General features: G+C 47.0%; 1 protein-coding gene across 1 annotated transcript in view; it reads left to right on the forward strand.

Annotated features, from left to right (window-relative positions):
- The first annotated feature begins 443 nt into the window (after positions 1-443).
- Tldc2 (TBC/LysM-associated domain containing 2) overlaps positions 444-15,669 on the forward strand; it is a 23,075-nt gene continuing 7,849 nt past the window's right edge. Inside the window, exons 1-6 of the mRNA XM_008851174.2 lie at positions 444-515; positions 1,666-1,824; positions 2,364-2,516; positions 5,929-6,024; positions 7,287-7,310; positions 13,556-13,651. Coding sequence (XP_008849396.2) covers positions 483-515; positions 1,666-1,824; positions 2,364-2,516; positions 5,929-6,024; positions 7,287-7,310; positions 13,556-13,651 — 561 coding nt within the window. The 5' untranslated portion in view covers positions 444-482. The remainder of the gene's footprint in view (positions 516-1,665; positions 1,825-2,363; positions 2,517-5,928; positions 6,025-7,286; positions 7,311-13,555; positions 13,652-15,669) is intronic.

The raw sequence follows: 15,669 nt of genomic DNA on the forward strand, positions 1-15,669 counted from the left end.
GTAAAAACAACCAGTGTTCTTAACCACTGAGCCATCTCTCCAGCCCCATAATTTTTTTTTAATGTTACATATCGGGATAGTGAGGCCTAAGGTTGCAAATGGATTTATTCACAATCACACAGGGAATCATGGCCCTAGATCTCTAGCCTGGGCCTGAGGTATCCTTTGAAAGAGTCATAGTTCCCAGGCCAGGCTGCTAAAAGAGTACAGAGATGGCCAGAATTCACAGCTGGAATTTACTGTGTACCACTAGCATGTGGTAGACATTAATTGCCGGTGAGGCCTTGAATGCCAACTTGCTCCCAGACCCACCCAGTGACCACTTGGCCTGAGGGTGACAGGTGAGAGGGAACAAAGGGCAGCTGTATAGGCATGGAGCCAGTGGGGTGTGCCCAGGCACCACCTCATCTCCAGGCCTCACCTTGTGGCACTTCTTCCCCCAGGGCCAAGGACTTTCTATTTTGCTGGGCTGTGACAGGAGAATGAAAGGCGGACGCTGGCGTTATACTCGGCTGGTAAGGGATCGGAACAGGCTGTGGGTTCTCTGGAGAAGGGAGTGAAATCTTTAGCAGGGAGTGGCCTCGGTCAGGCTGGAGGGGTGTGTGTGTGTGTGTGTGTGTGTGTGTGTGTGTGTGTGTGTGTGATTTGTCCCTCTCAAGTCCTTCCTAAGTGGCCAGGAATTTAGAGCAAGGGCTGATATAGGAACACAAGGCCTGAGCCCCTAGCTTCAAGGTTCTGAGACCCTCCAGAGGGGAATAGACCCCTGTTCCTGTCCCTTCTGGGGTCCCATAGTAAGGACCCTTCCAGGCCTGAACCTGATAAACAGGAAGAGCAGGAGACGTCATGCTAAGCGTTTCTCCTCAGACAGATGTCTCCTTCCTATGATGAGCCTGGTGTCATTGTTTCTAGGTCCATGTGAACATATGAACACACACACATACACACACACACACACACACACACATACTGTGGTAGAGTGTAGATGTTCGGTATATGTCCACTGATACACAGATATAAACCCCAGCTCACCCTCAAAACACACTGACAAGTAACACCAATCTACCCAAAACCTATTTCAAGCCAGCACACGTGGTGTAAACACACATGGGTAAACACATTTTACACAGAGCTAGGTATGACTAGGCATCACATCTCTGACTGAAGATGAACCCCTGGACTTCCCTGTATGATGGAGAAATCAGAAACATCTCCACAAGTCTCAGGGAGAATTCAAAGAGACCATGTATGATCAGAGTCTGGGTTGTGCCAATGTCAACCATTGTTATGATTATTGTCACTGTCTAATGTCCAAACACACATGGTTGTGGCAGGCTTCCACCTGCCCTTCTGCCTTCTTTCAGGCTTAGAGCTTAGAGTCTGATGCCCACCCTAGGGCCAGAGCATACTGGCAACAGACTACAGTTTCCATCTGAGTAGCACTGTGCCAAGGCTGTGCTCCCCACTTTGCTTCACTGGCAGTAGCCAGCTGGAAGGAAGCAGACTGGGGAAGGGACACCTTGGCTGTGGTGGGTGCTTCCCAGCTTCCCTTGGCTGGGCTAGGCTTGCACCGGCCTTGGCAAGAGCTAGTCGGCAGCCCCAGCTTTTGGGGTGCTACCCAGTTCCTCTGTGTCTCTCAATCCACCAAGCCTATTTGTGTCTTCACAGCCTACCCAGGTGGAGGACCACCTGTCTGGGGAGGAGAAGGAGGAGGAGGAGGAAGAAGAAGAAGAAGAGGAGGCAGCCCCAGCCTCTGCCCCTGAGGACCCCATAGAGCCCCAACTGACAGAAGCCAGCCAGGTCCTGGGTGCCTCAGAGATTAAGCAGGTTCAGGCACATTCTATACACCATGACTTCAGCCTGAGCCTCTTCCCTGTGCCAGCCACACCCAGGGGCACTGGAGTCACAGCTGCAGTGTCCCCAGCTCACTATGTCACCTTGGGCCAATCATGTCTTCTCCCCAGGCCTTCCCTGTCCTCTCTAGTGAAAAGACCCAAGAACAGTAGCACTGTTCTCCTCACTGGGTAGAGAGGAGAGTGCTGAGTGTCACATGGATCCTGGGGACTAAAGCCAGAGCTGGGGTGGCACAGACAATGAGGGGGTGTCAGAAGGAGGCGTTCAGCCTCTTCTCTGTCCTCTGTCCTCTAGGGATCAGGTGACCAAGGGGAGCTCTCAGAATCCAGTCCTGGGTTTGATTCCTGGCTCTGCCAGCTACTCTCCATCTCCTTGAGCCTTGGTTTTCTTATCTGTAAACTGAGAACTAAAACTATCTCCAAGGACTGTAGCTAATGGGCATAGAGAGGAAAGCTTGCATGTTGGAAGGAGGGCAAAGGGAAGCAGTCACTCACCTCCAGCCCTGTCCTCAGCTCAGTCTCCACCTCCCCCCGAGAATCACTGGCCACCCCTGGAGTCTTGTTTTCTGCACATCGAGAGATGGCTTCAGTCTACGGAGACTGTATCGGCAGATGGAGGGCCACAGTGGGCCAGTACTGCTGCTGTTGAGAGACCAGGATGGGCAGGTGAGCTGGGCTGTGGCATATGGACTCCCAGCCAGGCCAGTGGGTCCTGCCCAGGGCAGCATGAAGTGCAAGAAGGCAGAGGTGACAGATGATGTCACCTGTAAGGGCACACTGATGTGGCATTGGGATGTGCCATATTGGGAGCCAGGCCTTCATTAGTTCACTCCTGAATCCGAAGCCACATTGGATACAAGTTAGACATGAAGCAGAGCAAGATCAAGCTACATGGTCCAGCGCCCTTAGAGTTAATGGCCTAATTTTTTGCACATGGAGGGTATTGAGCAAATTATTGACTATGTTAAAAACTGCATCCTTAGCTGGGCGTGGTGGTGCACACCTTTAATCCCAGCACTTGGGAGGCAGAGGCAGGTGGATCTCTGTGAGTTCAAGGCCAGCCTGGTCTACATAGTTTCAGGACAGCTGGGGCTACAGGGAGACCCTGTCTCAAAAAGACAAAAAAACAAAACAAAAAACCCCAAAACTGCATCCTTATGCTCCCAAGCACAACAGCATGGAGGGGTTGTTTTGCTTTGAGAAAGGGTCTCACTCTCTAAAGCACAAGCCAGCTTGAAGCTCCATATGTCGCTATGCTGGCTTTGAACTCCTCTTGCCTGCCTCAGCCTCCTCAAGCTGAGAATATAGGCAGGTGCCACCACATCTAGCTCTCATGGCAGGATTTCAAGCAGGTGATCTATACCTTAATAACAGATACATATTGAAAACATCTCCAGGTGGTGGGGAAGAATGGAAGGGAGGGGACAAGGAATGGAGGAAGTCAGAGGAGACAGCCAAGGCAGTTCCCACATCACAAGAGGAACCTCACGCTGCTATGCCTGGAATGGTCACTTCATTGTGGAATTTCAGACAGGCTCTCCTTGTGGAAGGTGGATGGGATTGAGAGCTGACTTCAAATGCTCCTCTATGGAAGGAACATACTAGAGCTGGCTGAGATCTCAGGGGTCCCCCACATAGACAGGAGAGCCTGTCTGGCAGGACTTCCTGTCTCAGGGCCAGGACAGTCACCGTCTTTGATGGAGCCCCTTCTGTGGCAGGGCACTGTGGACTATGAGGAAGTGTCTCCTAGCACTAAGCCTAAACTCTGTACCCCGCAGTTGGCCAGTGATCCAGCCCCACCACATAGCACTGCAGCCCACATCTGCCCATGGATCTCAGCCCCACCAGGCAGCACTGTGAGCATCCACAGCCAGTAACTGTCCCACAAGAGGAAGAGAGAGCTAAGTCAGCCAAATATTGGGCAGGCAAGAAGCAGGATATAGAACCACAGCTATTAAACATGTTGCCTTTCTCTTAAAGTAGATCACAATTGGTATTCCTGGGACAATGAGGGAAAAATCAAATATGGGATGGTACATACAGATAATACTAGGAATCCTTGTTAGCTGTCCTAGTGTAGTAATAGCCCTGGGGTTATATAAGCTGACATGTTTAGGGGTGAAGGGTCAAGCTGTCTACCACTTACTATCAAATGGGTCAGAGAAATATATAAAGAGAGACAGCAACAACAGTGGATAGAGGAAGCCCCTCAGCTGTTGAGTTTAGGTGGAGGAATCCCTATTTACTTCGATTTTTTTTCTTTTGGTGGTGCTGGGTAGTTGAATCTGGGGCTTTATATGTGACAGGCAAGCCCTCTCCTGACTGAGCTATATCCCCAGCTCTCCAGCTCTGAACTTTTCTGTGTTTGACATCAATAGAGGAAAGTAAGAGGGAAGAAGCTTCCACACCAGAAGCTTATCTGGGATCTTTCTGGAGAAAGTCTATACTGGCACTAAGCAGATGCCAGCAGGAAATGTTCCAAAATGCTGGGAGAAGTCATCCTGGGGAGGAAGAAGGGGAGTCAAGGTGGTTTTGTTTTCTTCCTGTTTGTGTGTGACTTCTAGTTCTTTTAGAAGGATTACTTGTATAAGATAAGTATATTTGGAGCCGGGCGTGGTGGCGCACGCCTTTAATCCCAGCACTCAGGAGGCAGAGCAGCTTCCATACCAGAAGCTTGCCTGGGATCTTTCTGGAGAAAGTCTATATACTGGCACTAAGCAGATGCCAGCAGGAAATGCTCCAGAATGCTGGGAGAAGTCATCCTGGGGAGGAAGAAGGGGAGTCGAGGTGGTTTTGTTTTCTTCCTGTTTGTGTGTGACTTCTAGTTCTTCTAGAAGGATTACTTGTATAAAATTAGCATATTTGGAGCAGGCATGGTGGCGCACGCCTTTAATCCCAGCACTCAGGAGGCAGAGGCAGGCAGATCTCTGTGAGTTCAAGGCCAGCCTGGTCTACATAGTGAGTTCCAGGACAGCTGGGGCTACAGGGAGACCCTGCTTCAAAAAGACAAAAAAAAAAAACAAAACTATATTTGGGTGGTTCAGTCAGTAAAGCGCTTGAGGACCAGAGTCCAACACCTAGCACCCATTAAGGCTGGGTGTGGAGGTATGTGCCTGCAGCCCCAGCACTGGAAGGCAGACACTGGAGGATCCTGAGGGCTTGGTGGCCAGCCAACCAGTCTAGTTGGGTGAGCTCCAGATTCAGTGAGACAGCCTGCCTCAGAAAATAAAAGGGAAAGTGTCAGAGGAAGACACTTGACCTTGACATGTATGCAAAGACAAGTATATGTGTACCCATGCCCACATATGCATACAATACTCACACACCATGTATTTAAGAGAGAGTATTTTTTTCTAGGTTTTATTTCCGGTCTGTGGGGTGTGTGTGTGTGTGTGTGTGTGTGTGTGTGTGTGTGTGTGTGTGTATGTTAATGGTGAACACTGAACCCAGGACCATATGCATGAGAGGCAAGCACTCAAATGAAGTACAGCCCCAACCCTTCAAGTCCAGTCTATCTTTTCTTAAATATACTTTGAAACATACATACCTCCTCCCTTGGTCAGACCTGCATTAGAGCACTTGGAATGTTCTTCTCAGACCCAGCTTTTGCCAAGATGCTTTAACAGAGAAATAAGAGGGAAGGGAGTAAAAATACCAAATGGACCACAGAGCCTAGATTGGGTCAGAGGCCAGAAATGTGTATTTCAAAGTATATTTAAGAAAAGAAGCCGGGCGTGGTGGCGCACGCCTTTAATCCCAGCACTCGGGAGGCAGAGGCAGGTGGATCTCTGTGAGTTCGAGGCCAGCCTGATCTACATAGTGAGTTCCAGGACAGCTGGGGCTACAGGGAGACCCTGTCTCAAAAAGACCAAAAAAAGAAAAGATAGACTGGACTTGGCACATACATTCAAAGGCTCTCAAATTCCAGGCCAGTGACCTTGGAGCTTCCCCATCCCAGCTCTGCCCCCAGCTCCCCTTGGGCCCTTGAGGCTGAGCCTGCATTACCAAGCCTGGTGAACATGGTGGCTTGTGGACTCCTAGCTTGCTTCCTCTACCTCGCTCTTTCTCTGCTTTCCAGATGTTTGGCGCCTTCTCCTCCTCGGCTATCCGACTCAGCAAAAGCTTCTATGGTACTGGAGAGACTTTCCTCTTCTCCTTCTCCCCACAGCTGAAGGTGAGACGCTCTACCTTCTGTCAGGGAAGGAAGCTATGGCAGGCCATGGCTCTGGGGATCCTAGTGACCCCCAGCTCCAGCCCCCATGCTGGACTGCCTGCTATCTACCTCTCCCTAAGGCATTGCTGGGCAGTGCCCTTAGCTGCCACCAAGGTCTTCAGTAACCATGACTGAGACAGGGAGGCATGCTGCTTGGCACAGGCTGGAAGGACAGGATGGGTCCAAGTGCAGGTAGACCTGAGGTGTGGTAGAAGGGGGATACATCCAGTGGCTTCTTATGAACTGTGAGGGACAGAGGGGACAGGAGTCATATGGTTCCTGTGTGTGGTAAAGGGGCCCTAGAGAGCACTAGTGAGCAGGCCAGTTGGGCAGCGACAGGCAGAGGCAATCCCTGTCTTTCCTGTCCCCTAGCAGTGTGCATCTCTTCCCTTGGTCAGGCCTGCATTACAGCACTTGGAATGTTCTTCTCAGACCCAGCTTTTGCCAAGATGCTTTAACAGAGAAATAAGAGGGAAGGGAGTAAAAATACCAAATGGACCACAGAGCCTAGATTGGGTCAGAGGCTAGAGAATCCAGAAAACATGAGAGATGGGACAAAGGTGGACTCAAAGAGGAGAGGTCTCCTTGAAGTCAAAGCCTTGGAGTAGTGGTGACAGTTCAGCAATGTGTGGGACAGCAGGAGGTGGTGGGTAGACTCAAAGCCATTTGAAATAGCCTGGAGTGTCCTTGCTGGTGAGGTCGAGTGCCAAATGTGGCCACGAAGACTGGCTGAAAACTGGAAGTGAAGAGGAGAGGAGGGTGTATGGACCCATGGGGTGCAGGTCACAAGGGAGCTGGGAAGGGGAGGGGACAGTGACTCGGAGCTCAGGTCTCCAAAGAATAAATAAAGAGATAGTGCCAGGCACAGGTGACTGGGATCTCACAGGGTACAAGCTGCTGGTGCTTTTGAAGGCCGAAGAGGACCAAGAGTCCCAAAGGCTTCCATCCAAAGATATTCTGTGCTTGGGTTACTGACTGTAAGTGCAGGGCTAGCTTGGTTTACATAGTGAGTTCAAGGCTAGCTGGGGCTACAGGGAGACTCTGTCTCCAAAAGACCAACAAAACCAAAACAAAACCCAAAACAGCAACAACAAAATATTACTATTACTATAAGGAGAAATGACAGTAACTCACAGGTCTGATCTTACTGCCTTGCAAACTAGCACATTCCATTGCCACAAAAATCCCACAGGTGTGAGCTGTGATCGTCACCCATTTTACAGACGAGGAAACCAAGGCACAGAGAGGTAACCTGCCTACCTCACACAGCTAATCAGTGGTGAGATGAGTCATGGAAATCAGCCCTGTCTGAATTACAGAGGGTCCCCAGCTGAGGATGCTCTGTGGCTGGGGGAAGATCTCAAAATAGAGAACCAAAGGGCTGGGAAGAAGCACAGAGGAGGAGCGCCTGTACCCAATGGTGGCAGAGACTGAGGGAGGCTTCCTGGAGGAGGTGCTTATAGAACTGAATCTTGATAGACAAATCAAAGAACACTGGGTGGCAGAGGATGTAGGAAGAGGAGACAGCGCACGCGTGAGAACACCGAAAGATGGGTGGGAGTCAGGGTGTGTGAGGGAGAGCACGCATTCGCTTAGTGTTCCCTTGAGAAATGTTTGTTCACATTTTGATGGGTGAAGAACCAGTTATGAGTTCTTTTGTTTGCTGTTGACGATCGCCCCTCCAGTGCACAGACACTCACAAATACACCCTGCCACACCAGTCATCTGGTTTCACACTAAAGAGGTCACAGGAGTGTGGATTGTCTGGCTAAAGATAAAATACACCGAGTCTATTGCACCACCTCAGCCACTTTGCCATCTTCCCTTCCTGGGAGAGAAGCAAAGGGTCAGTTATGCATGGTCACCCAAGGTTGTCTGTAGTCATTACTACCTTCCTCCACCCGATACTAAAACCCCAAAGTTCTAGAAGTTTCCTCTTGTACCAATAACGCATTAGAGCCTCCTGCTGGTTTCTTGTCTCCCCAGCCTTTCTATCGCCAGAGCTGGGAATCTGATTCCTCTCTAACCACCCTCACTTCCTTTGTGACTTCCCATGGTATCCACAGACTGATGGTGCTTCCCTGGCCCACAGCCCACAGATAGCCCACTGCTCCCAGCATCTACACTTGGATCCAGAACGTGACATTGCAAACTTAGCATGCTCCCAAACTGAACTTCTGTTCCTTCCACACACAAATCCTCCCACCATCTCTCCCCTCAGGATTAATGGCATCTCCATCTTCCCTGCTATGGAAGGCAGAAATCTTGGGTTCCCTTTCTGTCACACTGCTTATGGGCTGGCAGCTCTGCCTTCGTTGTGTGTGTACAGAGCCCACCATTGCACCCACGTCCTTTGCTGTCACCTGGTTCAATCCCCATCATTACTTCCGTATGTTCCTGCAGTACATCCCAATTGGTCTCCCCACTTCTGCCTCCAGGCATCGCAGTAGATAAAGGGGGAAGACAGAGCTGTCACCCCGACTCCCTTTTTTCAGTTAGAGAAAAGCCAAAGTCTGTACAATGACCTACAAGTCCCCTTCTGGCCTCTTTCTGATATTGGCTATTTTTCCTTCTCCTCACTCTGCTCCAGTCACACTGGCCTGAGCTGGAGAGCAAACGTGTGGGCCTATGTCTGCCTCAGGGTCTTTGTACATGTTGTTCCACTCAGAATGCCCTGTGTCCATGCACACCGCCTTGACTGTCCTAATGTCACCATCATAGTGACTACCCTCAGTACCTTCAAACCACCACACCCCACTCCCTGAAAACCTTTATTGCTTTTCTGTGTGTCACTTCTTTCTCTGGCCTTTCCCCATCTAAAATCCTATTTCTGTTTATCTGCTGCCTCCTGAAATGCGCATCCTTTGAGGCAGATTTTTTTGTCCACTGTATCTACTGTTGTACCCACATTGTGCCTGGTGTATAAGTGCTAAAAAATTATTGCATGAAACCAATCATTTTCAGGGGATGATTACTGTCATCCCAGTCTGCTGTTAAAAGAATCTCATCTTTTCAAAACCGGTTAACCCTTGCCTGTGCTTGGTCTGTGCTCACGAATTCCCAGTGCTTCCACACATAACCGCTATTCCAAGCAGCGTGAACTTTGTCTTAGTTTCTTCTGTAGCAGTATTTACCATTTTCTTTCAAATTGAAAGGACACGTCCTTGAAAAAAGCAGAAGTGCTGGGCAGTTGTCCCACCACCACCCACCTTGGCTCCAACTCCAGACTTTGCTCTTGGTAAACTTCTGCACAGTGGGGTTGAGGAGATAGGCAGAGCAGGCCTGCTCAGCTGTGGTGGCACCCACTGTACTTCTGGGAACATCAAGTTACACAGGGGAACCTGGGATCCACTGGGTAGTCCCTAAGCTCACAAAGGCAGTCCAGCATGCTCTGAAGCAGCAGCAGTAAAATCTCAGGTGAGAGCAGCCCAAGGACAGCATCTGTGACGGTCTCTGAGCAGCTGTCAAGTCCAACTCAGAGCAGGCGTATGGGAGGCCTCTCCAGGCTGGCAGCGATGAGGCCCTTGGAGCTGGGGTGGAGAGGTTTCAGGTAGGAAGAAGCTGGTGGTGTCTGGAGTCACAACGGATTCAGAGAGCAGCTTAGTGTGAGGTGCCCTCTGTCTCTAGTGTGTCCTAGAGAGCAGGTTGCAGAGTGTACTTAAGAGAAAGCCAGGGCTCAGGTAGGTCAGTAATAGAGCACGTCCTAGCATGCCCTTAGATCCCTTCAGTCTGCTCACTCAATCTGGCAGCTTACTAAGGGGAATGGATGGGGAGGGAAGAGGGCTTTTTCTGGTGCTTAGCTCACTGGAGGAACAGGGTGATGGGCATCCCTTCAGGGGCTAGGATTTTGTTGTTGTTTTTTCAAACTATATTGTGCGTGATGATTTCAACTTTGAATTTCAATTTGTGCCCTTGTCTCAATTTCTAAATCAAAAACAAAAGACACTCAATTGTCCTAAGAGTTCTGAGTTGATAAAAAGAGTTGTTAGTCTAAGAAAATAGATTACTAAAGGAGAAAGGCTTTAACTGACTTTAAAAACAGGCAAGTTAATGCTTTTTCATAGTATGCATAGCAAAAATTTGCTAATATAGTTTTTGGTTTTTTAATAAAAGTGACACCCTTCAGCATGTGCATACATTCAAAATACAAAATAAAAATCACTATTACTAAATCTGTAGGCCTCAGTGATTATGTTCCCTAACTTAATTGTTAAGAGAAGAGGTTTTTGTAAAGAACCAATTGCAGACATTCACTTAAAATTTTAGCTGTGTTTTGACTTTGGATGCTTCTCGGAGGCAAGATGAATCCCTGTTATTCCATTTCAGAGGTGTTATAAGTGGGGCTATGACATCACCATCCTATTAGGAAGAGAGAGAATATCAGGGAATAGAGAAAAGCCAGTTTCCATTATTTTATTTTGGAGTGAGTCTCAGGCACACATATCCTTGTCTTGCACATAAATTGCTTCTAAATACACTTTATATATGCCTTGTGTTTGAGTTAAATAGAAAAACCTATTCAGATAAGAGTCTTCATGGGAAAAGCCAATAGATATTTTTTTTTTTTGGTCTTTTTGAGACAGGGTCTCCCTCTGGCCCCAGCTGGCCTGGAACTCACTATGTAGACCAAGCTAGTCTTGAACTCTCAGAGATCCGCCTGCCTCTGCCTTCCGAGTGCTGGGACTAAAGGCATGCACCACCACATCCGGCTTTTTGGTCCTTTTGAGACAGGGTCTCCCTGTAGCCCCAGCTGGCCTGGAACTCAGTATGTAGACAGGCTGACCTTGAACTCACAGAGATCCACCTGCCTCTGCCTCCCGAGTGCTGGGATTAAAGGCTGCCACCATACCTGACCTACCTGGTTTTCTTATCAGGGTAATATAGGCTTCATAGAATGAGTGTGATTGGTGTTCTTTGACCTTCTCTTTTATGGAACAGATTAAAAAATATTAGATCTTCTCTAAGATCTAGTGGAACTCAGCAGTGAATCTGTCCAGTCCTAGTCTCTTCTTTGTTAGGAGACTGTTATTGGTTCATTCTCGTTGCTTGCTGAAGATGTGTTTATATCCTGTTGTTTTAATTTTGATAGGTCCTATACATCTAGGAATTTGTCTGTTCCTTCTAGGTTTATCAATGTATTGGGATATATGTCTTCCATGTATTGGCCAGTAATACTCTGAATTTCATTACTATGTGTTGGAATATCCTCTTTTTCACTTCTAATTCTATTAATTTGGGTCATTGTTCTGTTTAATTTTATCATTGTTCTGTTTAATTTGGCTTGTTGGCTTTATCTTTTAGTGAACCAGCTCTCTGTGTTTCATTAATGTTTTCTATTTTTTTAGTCTACATTCTATTAATTTCTAACCTGCTCTTTAGTATTTCATGTTAGTTGGTTAGTTACTTAGTTTTTGAGCAAGAGTCTTACAGTGTAACTTACGCTGACTAGAATTCATAATCTTGCTGATTCTGCCTTCTGCATGGTGATATTATAGGCATGCACTACCATGCTTGGCTATGTTTCTGGAGATGGGGTGGGGGGGTGTTGTTTTGTTGTGTTTTGTTTAAGACAGAGTCTCTTCTGTGGTCTTGACTGATCTAGAACTTACCTTTGCTTTGGGGGCGGACATCTTTTTCAGACAGGGTCTCCCTGTAGCCCCAGCAGTCTTGGAACTCACTATGTAGACCAGGCTGGCCTTGAACTCACAAAGAACCGCCTGCCTCTGCCTCCTGAGTGCTGGGATTAAAGGCATGTGCCACCACGCCTGGCTCTTATCTTTGCTTTTTAAACATGAATTTCTGTTATTCATGTAAATAGGTCATATAAATGTTGAGCTATTTTTGATATGTAGACAGAGACCCTTTAGATATGTCTATTGATTGTGGGAGTGTTATAGGAGTCTCCCTCTCAAGACAGCCTCATTCGCACTGAAGGTTTTCAGTCTAGAATCCTGACACTTTTAAGTACTATCCTGTTTTAATTTGAGCACTTTTAAGTGGCTATTAATTATGGGTGTTAATTATTGTTATTATTAGGGAATAGTGACACCTAGGGTCTTTGTTTGTTGTTGTGGTTTTTTGTTTTGGGAGGGAGTTGGTAGGTTGGTTTTTGGTTTTTGAGGCAGTTTCGTGTAGCTCATGCTGGCCTCACACTTGACATGTAGCTGAGACTAGCTTTGATTCCTGGTATTTCTGCCTCCACCTCCCAAGTGCTGAGACTATAGATGTAACTACCACATCCGGCTAAACCCAGGGTCCTCTGCATGCTTGGCAAAAACTCTTCCTTTGAGATATGCCCCCACTCCTTTTTACTTATTTTATTTGAGACAAGGTCTTCCTACACAGCTCAAACTAGCTTTAAAGTTTCAATCCTGCTTCAGCCTCCCAAGTAGCTGGGATTACCACATATTTTTATTGAAGTTTCTATTTTTATATGCTCTTTCATTTAGAGAAGTTCATTGATGGGTTTTTTAAACTAATTTTAGTTTTTGTAAGTAGATACTTTTGTGTATAAGGGAGAGACCTTGTGTTTATAAGGTGAAATGAAAATATATGTATATACTGAACAATTAGAATGTTTGCTTGCCAAAATCTTTGTAATTTTTTTAAGGTAATGAAATTGTGAAGGTTTGAGCTCTTTTTGTACTTATCTCTTCTTCTCCTTTCCTCCCTCCCCTCCTCTTCCTTTCTCCTCTCTCCCACCTCCCTTCTCTCCTTTTCCTTTTTCAAATCAGAATCTTGCTGTGTCACCCAGGCTCTTGTTGTGTCCTGGGCTCAAGCAGTTCTCTGCCTCAGCCTCCTTAGCTGGGACTGTAGGTCATGTGCCCATAGCACCAGGCTTTGTCTGTTTTCTAGTTATTCTTTAATAATTTTTTTAATAACAGCAAAGAAATCCTTTTTCTTGTTACTGATAACCAAAGAACAACCTTTCTGTCCTGGGTCCCTGTGACATACTCTAGCCTTCCCTACAAAGAGGATCTAAATTCCTTTAGCTGCACTTGACCCTTAGAGGGCTCCCGTTATCTCTTCCTACATGCCAGCTCTGTGCCCTGCATTTGTCCAGCATGTTGGCATGAGGCGAAGAGCTGCAGTGGGTGTGGGCAACTGGTAAACATCAGCCTAAGAAAGATACTTGTGAAAAGAAAGTTATTAGCAAATGGACCAGAGTTTTTCTTTTAGGGATGATAGAAGGAATTTCTGGGGCCATCTACAGATCACACCCAGTGGTTGTTTTCTAATCATGTTTGATTTGGTTTTATAAAATTGTTAGCAGAGTTTATTTTGTGGTAGGATGGTGGTTCACATTTATCTTCTTTAGTATATTTTTCTAATGAAAATAATTTTAAGAATGTATTTGAAAAAGTGAAATGAATATTCTCACTCTGAAAGGGAGCCATCAGATATGTCTGAGAAAATGATCCAAAATTTGTCCTTTATATTAAATGTGGATCTGTGGAAAGTAAGAGTCCTCTCTTTATTCAAATTCCCACAGGTTAACTTTGAGGAATTTAAGGAAGGTTTGGTGGCTGTGCTGTCATCAAATGCTGATGTTGGCCCCTCCGATGAAGAAGGTACTCTTCAGAATCAGGTAAGAGAATTCCTCTACCCGCTTCAGTTTCTTTCCATTATTTGCTTGTGGTCTTTCAGAGTGCAGCCACGCAGGTCTGAAAATCAAATTCTAGCCCCTCTTTCTGTCATTCTCAAGCCATGTGGACTTGAGCAAAGCATCTGGGAGTTCCTGCTCAGTGAATAGTGTCAGATTATAGCCTATATTGTAGAGGGCCATTGACAAGTGAACCAAAGGGTGTGGAGCAAGGAAAGGTGGGGTGTAAGGAGTGCCGCAGCCACTGGGCTCTGAGATGCCAAGCAGGTGTCAGCCACCTGCCAATAACACCAGCATCTATTGTCACAGACAGTCATGTTACAGTGTGATGATAAGGCTGACTGTAATCCTACTGTAGAAATGGGGCTTGTTTGGCCGGGCGTGGTGGTGCACACCATTAATCCCAGCATTCGGGAGACAGGCAGGCAGAGCTCTGTGAGTTCAAGTCCAGCCTGGTGTACATAACAAGTTCAGGCCAGCTGGGGCTATAGGGAGACAAATAAAAGAAATGGAAATGGGGCTTGTGGGGCAGGGGTACAATAATAAGTACAACCATTATCATGGCAGCAGGTGAGGTGCAGGATAATGGGCCTTATAGGAGAGGGCTGGAGACATGTCTATGCAGGGGCATGTGGACTGTGATGATTTCAGGGGTCCTGGGAAGAACTTCCCCACCTGGCATGCTGTATGATTATGTAGCGGGTTGCTGCCTTGAGCGATCCCAGTCAGGAGCAGGGGCATGGAGATGGATAACAGTGTTGGGAGGAAGGGAGTGTAATAGGGGACTAGAGCTCACACCAAATGTCTTCTGGGTATCATGTCTTAAGCTCCATATGTGTTTTATGTAGATTCTGTTTAGCCCTCTTAGAAATCCTGTGGTAGTGTCATACCCACTATTGAGTTAAGAAGTGATTTATCAGGACTGGAGGGATGACTCAGTGGTTAAGAGCACTGACTGTTCTTGCAGAGGACCTGGGTTCAAATCCTGGTACACACATGGGGGCTAACAACCAACGGTAACTCCAGTTCCAAGAGATCTGATGCCCTTTTCTGTTCTTTGTGAGCACTGCACAACACAGGTGCGCTTTCACACATGTAGGCATAACACTCATACATAAAATAAAAATAATAATAAAAAGATGTGACTTATCCACTTAGTAGTGGTGACTAGGATTTGAGTACCTCTTGTCCAGCATGCCCTGGACCCTGTGCACATCAGATCTTGAGTATATTGCATTAAATGCCATGTAACCCCTTTCCCATCTCCTCTCTGATTGCAGAGGGTACAGAGCTCTGGGCTCGGTGTCAGTCCCATCCACACCAACTGCACAACCCTTTGTTTCACATTCCAAAGATGTGAGGAGGGCTGCTTGTCTTTTGTGACCCACAAGAGTTTAGAAGGTGACTGGGGACATCAAAATGTCTTGGAAACAATGAGGTCAAGTCCCTCTGATGTACCAGAGACATAGGATACCCTACTTCCAGCCATGTGATGGCCACGACTTAAGAGTGGCTATCTGCAGTGTGATGTTTCAGTTCTTTCAAAAAACCAGCTGCTTTAAGCCCTATGTTTTTCCTCACCAATTCCAATTCTTTTTCTTTTGAATTAGAATTTTAAAAACTTTTCCTCAGTTAAATGGCCCTGTGCCTAGTACAGAATGCTGCCGCTCATGTCACTGGATGGAGCTCAACCTCTGCCCATCTCTGTTAAGTGACTTTTTTGGAAGAGGTATGAGTAAATGTCTGAAGAAATTATTTTACCCATACCTGTTGTGAGCCTCTGTTATGCAAAAGTCAAAGCCCCTTCACACCGGACAGCTCATGCAGCTCGGGAATGTGTTGCGGGCTCCTTTTCATAGCAAGGTGCTTTCTGGCATCTTTCCTGTCTCTCCCTTTGAAGTGGCCTCCACAAATGCCGACATAAACATGGCCTTTGGCTCTGAAAAGATACTATGCCTTCCTGTAATTTTCCTAGCAGACAACTGTCTGGCAGAAATCCACTT

This window comes from Nannospalax galili, unplaced genomic scaffold (genome assembly GCF_000622305.1).
Source record: "Nannospalax galili isolate Female #2095 unplaced genomic scaffold, S.galili_v1.0 scaffold2126, whole genome shotgun sequence".
NCBI classification, from domain to species: Eukaryota; Metazoa; Chordata; class Mammalia; order Rodentia; family Spalacidae; genus Nannospalax; species Nannospalax galili.